At 41.1% G+C, this 12,034-nt stretch overlaps 1 protein-coding gene across 3 annotated transcripts in view; it reads left to right on the top strand.

Annotated features, from left to right (window-relative positions):
* The window catches only part of DOCK8 (dedicator of cytokinesis 8), a 167,469-nt gene that overhangs the window by 142,989 nt on the left and 12,446 nt on the right, over nt 1–12,034 (top strand). For all 3 annotated transcript variants that reach the window (XM_083464727.1, XM_083464728.1, XM_083464729.1), the window contains 4 exons: nt 619–762; nt 1,772–1,903; nt 7,241–7,375; nt 9,357–9,446. In XM_083464727.1, coding sequence (XP_083320853.1) covers nt 619–762; nt 1,772–1,903; nt 7,241–7,375; nt 9,357–9,446 — 501 coding nt within the window. The remainder of the gene's footprint in view (nt 1–618; nt 763–1,771; nt 1,904–7,240; nt 7,376–9,356; nt 9,447–12,034) is intronic.

Here is a 12,034-nt window from a genome sequence, read left to right as displayed (position 1 = left end):
AAGACATAAATCAAAGGTCTACCTCCCCTTCTTCTTCTTCTTCCAAGAAACAAATGACTACACGTGTCTCATTCCATTGTGCAGTGGAGGGCAGAGGGAAAGAAAACTGCATCCAGTAATCATAAGAAAACATAAAGCATCCGGCCCTCTTCTTTCTCTGGTCTTGGCTGTTTCAGGGATTTTCAAAGCTCTCAAATACCTTCAAAAGTCCTGATTCTTTCAGCACAGACTGCTTGCATATCTTGCATCAAGAGCGCCTCATGAGTTAGCCAATTAGTCAAATTACGGAGGAACCTTAGTCAAATTAAGGAGGCTCGTTCCTTGGCAGAGGCTCACTCCCAGGTCGCTCCCATTCTGCCTCCTGAAGTAGGAGACATGGGATTACACGACTCAGTGGGTGCCTTAGCACCTCCGGAAAGTTTCAGGAGGGTTCATGCCTCATTTTCTCCCTCCTCACTGCCTGAACTACTTCACAGCCCCCAGAGGGACTGCAGAGAACATCCACCATGAAATGAGGGCATGGCCAGAAACTGTACTGACCACTCCGCTCAGCTAGGCTTCAACAGCAGAAGCAAAGGGTTGAATAGCTTGGAACCAAACAATTGTTCTGTCTTTTAGAATATTTCCTCCAATGTGCTTGAGGAGTCTGCTGTTTCTGATGATGTTCTGTCTCCAGATGAAGATGGAGTGTGCTCTGGAAGGTATTTCTCAGAGAATGGTTTGGTGGGACTGCTGGAACAAGCTGCAGAGCTTTTTAACACTGTGAGTAGTATTATATTCTAAGGCAGAGCTTTCCAAACTGTGGAACATGTTAGTGTGTTGGCTGCTGTGTGTAGGTGTGTCATATAAACACTCTGTGAAACTGAACATCCGGCATGCTTCCACTGCGTCTCAGTGCTTCTCCCGGCTTCTACCAGAGTATAGCGATCAGCGGTGTAACCTGTATGGAGCAATCTCAGGCATACAGAATAACACTCCGTACGCAGCTTCTTTCTAATCTAAGAAGCTTTATTTACAGCGGCATAATAAATCAGCAGTCCAGGAAAGCGAGAAGACATGTTGTCTCTCCCCTCGTAGCATAACAGAAAGTAAAAGAAGCAGAAACCCGTATGTGAATGCACCCTGAGGGACAGGACGTCACCCCATGAGCTGTAAGCTCTGGTTCTCCTCACACACTCCCCACTAATGCTTTTTTTTAAAAAAATGTTTAGGGGTACTCTCATTTTGACTCAAGAAAATCACCATTTTATAGTTCAAATCGGGGAAAATAAATACAGTAAATGGACAAAAGTACAAAGATTCATAAAATGTTTAGGGATCTGTGTGTCCCCCAGAAAAAAGCTGGAAAGGGATTAGTTTAACCTCTGGTTTTCTAGTAAAACTGAATTACCTTGTCACAAAATGTTGCATGTCTAAAAAATGTGTCACCAGCATGAAAAGTTTGGAAAGCTATGCTCTAGGTTCATGCTTGTGTCAGGATTTGAGAGGACTTTTATTCATTTATTTAGCCACTTTTACCTTGCTTTCCTCTATTGTTTGAGCTGGCTGACAAAACTATAACAGAGTGCATGTGTGGCAGCAACTGACAGCCTGCTTCTTTGTTTGCAAGGATAAACATGAATCTGGAACTCCCATGTTCCAGAAGGTGCAACAACAGTAGAAAAATAGTAGGTGTGAAAAGGGTTAAGCAATCCCTGTCAGCTTGTTGTTGAAAATCTGTCTATGTCATCAGAGACTTGACACCGGTTTTAATTTTATATCTTCACGCAAGGGAGGACTGTGTGAAACTGTGAATGAGGTCTACAAGATTGTCACCCCCATCTTAGAAGCACATCGAGATTTCAGGAAACTTTCTTCCACTCACAGTAAACTTCAGAAAGCCTTTGAGAGCATCATAAATAAGGTATGTTAGCTGCAGCATTTGTTGATCATGAATATAAGACAATCTGTAGTACAAAACTGCCTTGTTTCTCTTCTTAACTACTATTAATGTCAATTTGCACTTCATGGTGTAACTCAGATACTGCCTATATTTTAAAGTCTTGCATCAGCATAGTATAGTAGAGAATTGCTAGCTATCTTTGAAGGAGCTCCACAAGCACAGAGGACTCTCTTCCTTGCTGACTAAAAGGACACATGGACCGATTGTTTTTACCCCAGTTAAATACTAAATTATTCATTTTTTGTTTTTCCATCAACAATACCCTAACCCAAGGATATTGAACTTCAAAACCACTTAGCCCAAGCTGATTGTACCACACTCAGGACAAACAGATTGGCTCCAGTACCTACCAAATATTTGACAAATTTGACCATCCCCAAATTTAGAAAGGCAGAGAAATACTATTTAAATTACCTCTTGTCTGACTGGAATTTGTATGGTACTAGAAATGTAGCTAGATTTTATGCAATAGTCATAAGTCACAGAAAGCAAACGATTACACAGCTGCATAAATTGTTATATGGTTCTCAGTTAAATCTCTTATTCTTTTAAACTTTTATGATGTTGTATTTGTCTGGACACATATTTCAAGCACATTCAATTAGTATATTGATTGTTAAATCCCATATTGATCATTTTTATTGCTTATGTAGAGAATTATGCAGAAATTCTGGTTTAATATGCTGTCTGTTTACCATAATAAACATTGATTGATTGATCAACTGAATCAATCTCTTGTAACTGTGTGTTGTAAGAGAAATAAAGCCAGAAATTAAATTAGCAACAGCAATATGTTATATTGGATGAGTAAAGTTTTGCCTTTTCACTGAGCAAGTCATGTTTAACATTAACTCCCCTTAGAATATATGCTTTCCTATTCTTCAGTCAGTTATGCATATTGAAGTCCCCTTGGTTGTAATGGGATTTATGTGCAATGAAATTGAACACAGCATAAGCTGCCTTATCTCATGTCAGACCATTGATCCATCTAGATCAGTATCATTGACGGTCACTGATAGTGGCTTTCCAAGGTTTCAGGCAGGAGTCTTACCCTATATCGAAACCCCAAGGATTGAACTTGCACCATTTGCAAATAAAGTGTGCACTCTACCACAGAGCTGCAGTCCTTCCCACAAAATTTGAGACAGAATCATTGTTGTTGTTAAGTGGTTTAGTCGTGTCCGACTCTTCGTGACCCCATGGACCAGAGCACGCCAGGCACTTCTGTCCTCCACTGCCTCCCGCAGTTTGATCAAACTCATGCTGGTAGCTTCAAGAACACCATCCAACCATCTCATCCTCTGTCGTCCCCTTCTCCTTGTGCCCTGCATCTTTCCCAACATCAGGGTCTTTTCCAGGGAGTCTTCTCTTCTCATGAGGTGGCCAAAGTATTGGAGCCTCAGTTTCACGATCTGTCCTTCCAGTGAACACTCAGGGCTGATTTCCTTCAGAATGGATACGTTTGATCTTCTTGCAGTCCATGGGACTCTCCAGAGTCTCCTCCAGCACCAGAATTCAAAAGCATCAATTCTTTGGCGATCAGCCTTCTTTATGGTCCAGCTCTAACTTCCATACATCACTACTGGGAAAACCATAGCTTTAACTATAAGGACCTTTGTTGGCAAGGTGATGTCTCTACTTTTTAAGATGCTGTCTAGGTTTGTCATTGCTTTTCTCCCGAGAAGCAGGCGCCTTTTAATTTCGTGACTGCTGTCACCATCTGCAGTGATCATGGAGCCCAAGAAAGTAAAATCTCTTACTGCCTCCATTTCTTCCCCTTCTATTTGCCAGGAGGTGATGGGACCAGTGGCCATGATCTTCGTTTTTTTGATGTTGAGCTTCAGACCATATTTTGCTCTCTCCTCTTTCACCCTCAATAAAAGGTTCTTTAATTCCTCCTCACTTTCTGCCATCAAGGTTGTGTCATCTGCATATCTGAGGTTGTTGATATTTCTTCTGGCAATCTTAATTCCGGCTTCGGATTCATCCAGCCCAGCCTTTCGCATGATGAATTCTGCTTATAAGTTAAATAAGCAGGGAGACATTATACAGCCTTGTCGTACTCCTTTCCCAATTTTGAACCAATCAGTTGTTCCATATCCAGTTCTAACTGTAGCTTCTTGTCCCACATAGAGATTTCTCAGGAGACAGATGAGGTGATCAGGCACTCCCATTTCTTTAAGAACTTGCCATAGTTTGCTGTGGTCGACACAGTCAAAGGCTTTTGCATAGTCAATGAAGCAGAAGTAGATGTCTTTCTGGAACTCTCTAGCTTTCTCCATAATCCAGCGCATGTTTGCAATTTGGTCTCTGGTTCCTCTGCCTCTTCTAAATCCAGCTTGCACTTCTGGGAGTTCTCGGTCCACATACTGCTTGAGCCTTCCTTGTAGAATTTTAAGCATAACCTTGCTAGCGTGTGAAATGAGTGCAATTGTGCGGTAGTTGGAGCATTCTTTGGCACTGCCCTTCTTTGGGATTGGGATGTAGACTGATCTTCTCCAATCCCTTGGCCACTGCTGAGTTTTCCAAACTTGCTGGCATATTGAGTGTAGCACCTTAACAGCATCATATTTTTAAATTTTAAATAGTTCAGCTGGAATACCATCACTTCCACTGGCCTTGTTATTTGCAGTGCTTTCTAAGGCCCATTTGACTTCACTCTCCAGGATGTCTGGCTCAAAGTCAGCAACCACACTACCATCCATATCTTTCTGGTATAATTCCTCTGTGTATTCTTGCCACCTCTTCTTGATGTCTTCTGCTTCTGTTAGGTCCTTACCACTTTTGTCCTTTATTATGGTAATCTTTGTACGAAATGTTCCTTTCATATTTCTGATTTTCTTGAACAGATCTCTGGTTCTTCCCATTCTGTTGTTTTCCTCTATTTCTTTGCATTGCTCATTTAAGAAGGCCTTCTTGTCTCTCCTTGCTATTTTTTGGAAATCTGCATTCAATTTCCTGTATCTTTCACTATCTCCCTCGCATTTTGCTTGCCTTCTCTCCCCCGCTATTTGTAAGGCCTCGTTGGACAGCCACTTTGTTTTCTTGCATTTCTTTTTCATTGGGATGGTTTTAGTTGCTGCCTCCTGTATAATGTTGCGAGCCTCCACCCATAGTTCTTCAGGCACTCTGTCCAGCAAATCTAAATCCTTAAACCTGTTTCTCACTTCCACTGTGTATTCATAAGGGATTTGGTTTAGATTGTATCTTACCGGCCCAGTGGTACTTTCTTCAGTTTAAGCTTGAATTTTGCTATAAGAAGCTGATGATCCGAGCCACAGTCAGCTCCAGGTCTTGCTTTTGCTGACTGTATAGAGCTTCTCCATCTTTGGCTGCAGAGAATATAATCAATCTGATTTCGATGTTGCCCATCTGGTGATGTCCATGTGTAGAGTCGTCTCTTGTGTTGTTGGTAAAGCGTGTTTGTGATGACCAGCTTGTTCTCTTGACAGAACTCTATTAGCCTTTGTCCTGCTTCGTTTTGATCTCCAAGGCCAAACTTGCCAGTTGTTCCTTTTATCTCTTGATTCCCTACTTTAGCATTCCAATCCCCTATAATGAGAAGAACATCCTTCTTTGGTGTCACTTCTATAAGGTGTTGTAAGTCTTCATAGAATTGGTCAATTTCAGTTTCTTCAGCACCAGTAGTTGGTGCATAAACTTGGATTACTGTGATGTTAAAAGGTCTGCCTTGGATTCGTATCGAGATCATTCTGTCATTTTTGAGATTGCATCCCAGTACAGCTTTTGCCACTCTTTTGTTGACTATGAGGGCCACTCCATTTCTTTTAGGGGTTTCTTGCCCACAGTAGTAGATATGATAGTCATCCGAACTGAATTCGCCCATTCCCGTCCATTTTAGTTCACTGATGCCCAGGATGTCAATATTTATTCTTGCCATCTCATTTTTGACCACATCCAACTTACCCAGGTTCCTATGCAATATTTTTCTTTACAGCATTAGACTTTCCTTTCGCTTCCATGCATATCCGCAACTGAGCGACCTTTCGGCTTTGGCCCAGCCGCTTCATCAGCTCTGGATCTACTTGCACTTGTCCTCCGCTCTTCCCTAGTAGCACGTTGGACACCTTCCGACCTGAGGGGCTCATCTTCCAGTGTCATAACTTTTATATGCCTGTTGTCTTTGTCCATGGAGTTTTCTTGGCAGGGATACTGGAGTGGCTTGCCGGTTCCTCCTCCAGGTGGATCACGTTTGGTCAAAACTCTCCACTATGACCTGTTCATCTTGGGTGCCCTGCTTGGCATAGTTCATAGCTTCTCTGAGTTATTCAAGCCCCTTTGCCACGGCAAGGCAGTGATCCATGAAGGGGGACAGAATCATAGCCTAGTGCTTTTATGACTCTTCAATCCACCATTTGTTATGATGCCTATTTCTCAGTCCCTGCGTAGAGATATTCCATATGGTGACTTAAACTCAACTGTAAGGCTACTGTGAACAAATAACCAGCTCTCCCCATGATTGAAGCTATGAAGCAGGACATGCTTCATGACACTCATGTAGTAAGTGGTAATCTGTTTCACCTATATATAGTCAACTGGCACAATCCTAAATTACACAAGATCAGGATCTTCCAGAAAGGAAGTGGCTTTGCACATGCATCAGAGAATGCAAAAGAGTGATGGGAGTGCATCAACATTCACATAGCTTCACTAAATCAGTCCATGTGTGCAAATAATCCTTTTTGACAGCAACAAAGAGTGTCTTCTGTGCTTGTGGAGCTCCTTCAAAGATAGCTAGCAATTCAATACTATACTGTTGCAAGATTTTAAATTATAGGCAGTATCTGAGTGCAAATGGACATTAATAGTTAAGAAGAGAAACAGGGCAACCCTTATGTCTGACAATGTTTTTATTTTAGGAGAATGGGCAAAGCACACTGGGAGGTGCTTACCTGCAAGCTCAATTTAAATCAAACAGGAGGAGTGCTATGGGGCTTGTATAGGAGGGCAAGCCAGTGGGTTCTGCCCAAGTTTTATTTGTTCTGCTGATGTCTTCCTTCATCTTCTCTTCTTCTATTTGTCTACTTAGACATATAGTGTTTGTTGCTCTTGAGATGTAGAAAAGCTTTTTCAAGTTTGCTTAAATCTTTAATTTACAGACCATATCTATTTCTCTTGGTTTCTTTTAATTATGCTTAGTTCTACTAAGATACAGCTGCTTTGTAGAATAACAAACACAAATGTATAAATTACCATAAAAATTAATTTCATCACTGCACAAAAATAGAAAGCTATGAAAAGAAATTGAAATTTAGTGACTTCATATTCATCAAACAGGGTCAGAAGAGAATGTTTGGCACTTACTTCCGTGTTGGCTTCTATGGAGCCATATTTGGAGATTTAGATGAACAGGAATTTGTTTACAAAGAGCCTGCTATTACCAAACTTCCTGAGATTTCTCATAGACTGGAGGTAAGTGGTTATACTTCTGTAAACATTAGGACATCATGGCAAAAGGATAGCATTCAAAGAGGAATAACATCTATACCTAAAATGACAGGGAATGAAAGAGATAATGAAGATAAACACTCCACAATTCACTTCTCTAGTTAACCTTCAGAGCCTGGCAGTTTCCAAAAAAAAAAGGGGAAAAAAAAGAGCCTTTCCAAATGGGAAGTAATCCAGCACTATAATTTCCAGTGCTATCTGGTGTCACAGCAGTGTGACAAATATACCTCTACAATATCCTGCACTTATTGTCATCCTGACCAGCAGTGGTCAGGATGAGGTGAATAAGATGTGTTGATGGTGGAGATGAGTGGGAAGCTTTTGACAGGAAGGCACTTCTGCATCCATTATTCCACAAATGAGTGAGGCTGAAAGGGAAAAGTACATGTTTTCATCACATATTCATCCCCTGCCATACTTCTGTGCCTCATGGATGGATGTAGAGGAACAGATTATTTCAAAAAAAATCCCCATGGAAACATAAAACCCTTTCAGATTCTGTTGGGAGTTTCAGGATTTGGATCATGGGGGTGGAATTCATAAATTCAGCCACAACTTTGTGTTGTGCCTTCTATGTTCATGCAGTGTGTGTGATAATGATTGTTCTCTTGTGGGGGTAAAAAGCCTCTATTGCAGTTCCTAGAGTGCAGTTAACTGCTCCTACTTGCTCTAACTAGCAGGGCTTTTGCAAATTCACCTTTGAATCTTTGTCCCAATCAATTGGAGGTGCAACTGCCCTTTCCTCTTCCATGTCCTGATCTTCTGAGGAACTCTGGCTCCATCTTCAACTTTCCTTAACATGTTTAAGCAACGTACTGACATACTTTTCTTCCCCATAAACCTAGATTAGGTTGTCAGTGCACAAAGGGAGCTTGCCACTGTGAACTCTTTAGAGCAAATCCATTGTTGAAATTGCTTAATCTTTTGCCTATGGTGTTGAGCTTGGTACCTTTGGAGTAGATTTAATCTAAATGGCCAAGTAGTACAGCCATTTGGCAACTCTGGTATTTTTAGCTTGGGTGATGATAATATTTAGCATTTCTATTCCACTTTTTGAACATTCAAAGTAGTTCATATACACAATCACAGTAATTTGTACAACCAGGTGGCGTTGCCATTTCTAATTTACTGATGGAGGACTCAGGGTCATACTTTATGTATGACCAATGCATGGCAAGTAGCTGCCTTTATTCATTACAGTTGCGGAGGGAGAAAGAGCTTATGGGGGGTGGGGAGGTTTATCTATTCCTACTGTGATTAGAATTAAAATCCCCTCTATGGGGCTAGAATGCTTGGGGGTGGGAAGTGGAATTCCAGCCATCAGGGGAGGCATCAAATATAAACCAAATTGTTAAGGGCAGCCTGCAGTGTTCTGACCATAGACTGATATGTGTTTTGAAGAATGTCTGTAGCAAGATTATGGCCTAGTTCACATGACACATGAAGCCAAACCTTCACGTAGCAGGATTTCACAAACATGCAGCCCCCCATACAGCTGCTTTACTCCTCTTTGTTATTTATTTATTTTGCTTCTGCACCATGCTAAGCAAAGCCAGAGTTTGGCTTAGTGTGTCATGGGAACCAGGAGTTGCAGCTATGCTTTCTCCTCACTAACCACTAGCTGTAACAAGTGGTTGCACAGCAGCTAAAAGGATTGAGCAAGAGAAAAGAGGCAACGAGCTCTTCTCACATTCGCCAATTTGTCTTAGTGTGTTGCAGGAACACAGTTGGTTTCACTTTCAGGTTTCACTCTTTTCCACGTGGCAGGACTGAAACCTGCAACATTTCTATGTGACATTTTTCTATGTGAAAACTAGTGTTTAGTTGTAAAGCTATCTTCAGTTAATAATCTCATCTTTTTTACAACTTGTAGACCCAACTAAGTACATTAAAAACGACTGTAAACAAAAAAGCTCCTCAGCCATAATCTTGTTTTCCTTTTCAGGGCTTTTATGGTCAGTGTTTTGGGGAGGATCGCATTGTAGTGATTAAAGATTCTACTCCAGTTGACAAGAGCAAGCTAGATCCCAGTAAGGTATGGAAGGCATTTCTTCCTTTACTACCATTGAGCTAGGAATTCTGTATTGAGCATTCTTACATTTTACAACCATAAAACTGAAGTCTAAACCTGGAATTGATTATACACATTTGACAAAAATATGTAATCATAGCCATATATAGATTTGCTTTGGCTAGGTTTAAAGGAAGAGTTAAACAGGTACATCCCTTCTCTCATACTCTTTCACCATGATTGAATTCAGTAGGGATCTCTCTCTACAAGCATTTAACTGACAATTCCATAGCTTTGGGTAAGTCCAATTAGAGCTATATAGGTTTTTTCAGTGTCCATATGACACTGTCTTGATGACTCTCATGGTCCCTTCCAACTCTAAATTCTATGATCATAAAAATGCCAGCCAATTTTTTGTAAAAAATCTAACCTGAATCCAGTTAGACACCTTCAGTCGCTGCTGATGTGGAAACTCAGTAGTGCACTTGGGGAGAGTGGGGTTTGTCCGATGTGGTGAGGCTTCAGTGGATAGCCTCTGGTGCCACACCCCTTCTTCCTTTTGATCATCACTTGAGCACAACCTAGCCATTTTTTTTCCAGCAGTACAAGCATTCCTGTTTTTGCCATTTGTGGCATGCTGAAGACATGCTTGAGTTTCAACAACCCGGTTAGGAGAAATGTTCTCCTGAGTTTTCCACAGAGGACATCTGGGGGATTACTGTACACAGTACATTGGGCTTTTTTATATATATAAAGAAATTTATCTCTGTATTAAACTATTAATTAATGTATTAATCTCTGTATTAAACTAAAAACCAAATAGAAATGGATATTGCCCTTGGCCCCACTCCAAAACAAGCCTCCCTTTAGCCCATTGTGATAAATAAGGCTGGTAACATTGGCAGTCTTGCTGGTAACATTGGCAGTCTTGCACACTTCCTGAGGAGGTGGGAATTCAAAGGTGTACATGCACAGAGGAAGAACAAGTGTGGAAGAGAGCTAAAAAAGAAAAAGGAAAAAACACCTCCTGAAACATTGTCAAATTCCACTGTCTGATGCCAAGTGGGGGAATATCCACAACTGAACAAACAGGAACGTGTGGAAGCTCATATGCCAAATGCACAAAAACATTGTATCTGAACAACCCATTTGCAGTATAAAGCCTCTGCACTTTGGCCAGGGAGGACGGGATATAAATAAATTATTATTATTATTATTATTATTATTATTATTATTATTATTATTATTATTATTATTATTGTTATTATTCATAAAATCATGCAGGGGCCTGTGCTTGTCTTTATTTAACCAGTGGGAGTAAGAACATAAGACTTGGCTAAATATGTACAGTAGATAAAAATGGTGAAACATATTCATGGGTGTAGTACCCCCCCATCCTCAAAAAGTATTGAAAAGCATTAAAAATATTTAATTAACTGAAGTTGCCCCTCCTAACAAAAGCCTGCCCCCATAATGTATTCCTTTCATATGGAGTACCATGAGTATTTGCAGGGGCCAGGCCCTGAGCACAGTGAGGAGCTGCTGTGTTTGGCTTGGGGGAGTCGGTGCGGCCTGGCAGGGGTGGCCAGATCAAGAGATGTAAGGCCAGCATTTTGCCCTGGTTCTTTGCCACAGCAACGGGGTTTATACCCAGCTGTTGCCAGTTCCTGTTCCTGCTTCAGCGCTCCTGGCCTTGCTCCAGTGCCTCCTTCTGTTCCAGTTTCTGTTCCTGTGTTCAAGCCTCATTGGGTTTTTGTCCTCCATTGAACTGCTGCCATTATTACCCTGGTCCCGGTGTGTCAGATCTGGAATGCTGCTGCCTACGACCTGGACCGTGACACTATTGGGGGGAATTTTTACCCATAATCTCCCCCAAAAAGCTTGGATGACCTCCGAAGAAGAAAATCCTGGCTATGCCCATGAACATATTATAGAAATACCTTCTCAAAAGAGAGAGCCCTGATTGGATTGGATTTGGTTGTATCAGATATGCCTCCTCCTCGTCCTCCTCCTTCTGTGTTCACTCATGGCCGAATTTTAACAGTGAGTCCATACGTGACTGGGGAGGCCAATTCTGGATCCATACGTGGGGACATTGGTTTCTGGGTTGATCATGGGGTCATTCTACATCAGTTCAATGCCACCCACCATCTCGGATTTTGATGAAACTTGGTGTACACCCTTCCCTTATGGTTGAAAGAAAGCCCCTTAATTTGTTTTACCTCTATCTCAAACGGTTTTAATTTTATAGCACTTCAAAATTTCATGAAATCTGTGTTTCTGTCCCTCTTGAGATCCTCGGCCTTGTGTTCATTTTATTCTTTTTTCTCCATAACCAATGATCAGATCTCTTTGAAATTTTACACAGAGCTCAATAACATGATGAGGATTTCAGGAAAAAAATACTCCGGCACTCAAAAGGTTTTATAAAACCTAGGTTTAGAAAACATAAATTTTCAGCATTAGCGCACGATGTAATTAAAAGTTTTTGATGGTGAAAATTATTGCAAAGAGATGCTCTTTCTCCACAAAGAGACCCACAAATTTATGGGTCTCTTATGCCTTGTAACAAAATTTTACATTTTTCGGACATGGGGGAGGGGGGAATGGCT

Source organism: Podarcis liolepis (genome assembly GCF_965112155.1).
Source record: "Podarcis liolepis genome assembly, chromosome: 11".
Lineage (NCBI taxonomy): Eukaryota > Metazoa > Chordata > Lepidosauria > Squamata > Lacertidae > Podarcis > Podarcis liolepis.
Note: the sequence above shows the minus strand (reverse complement) of the source record. Positions and strands in the feature narration are given on the sequence as shown.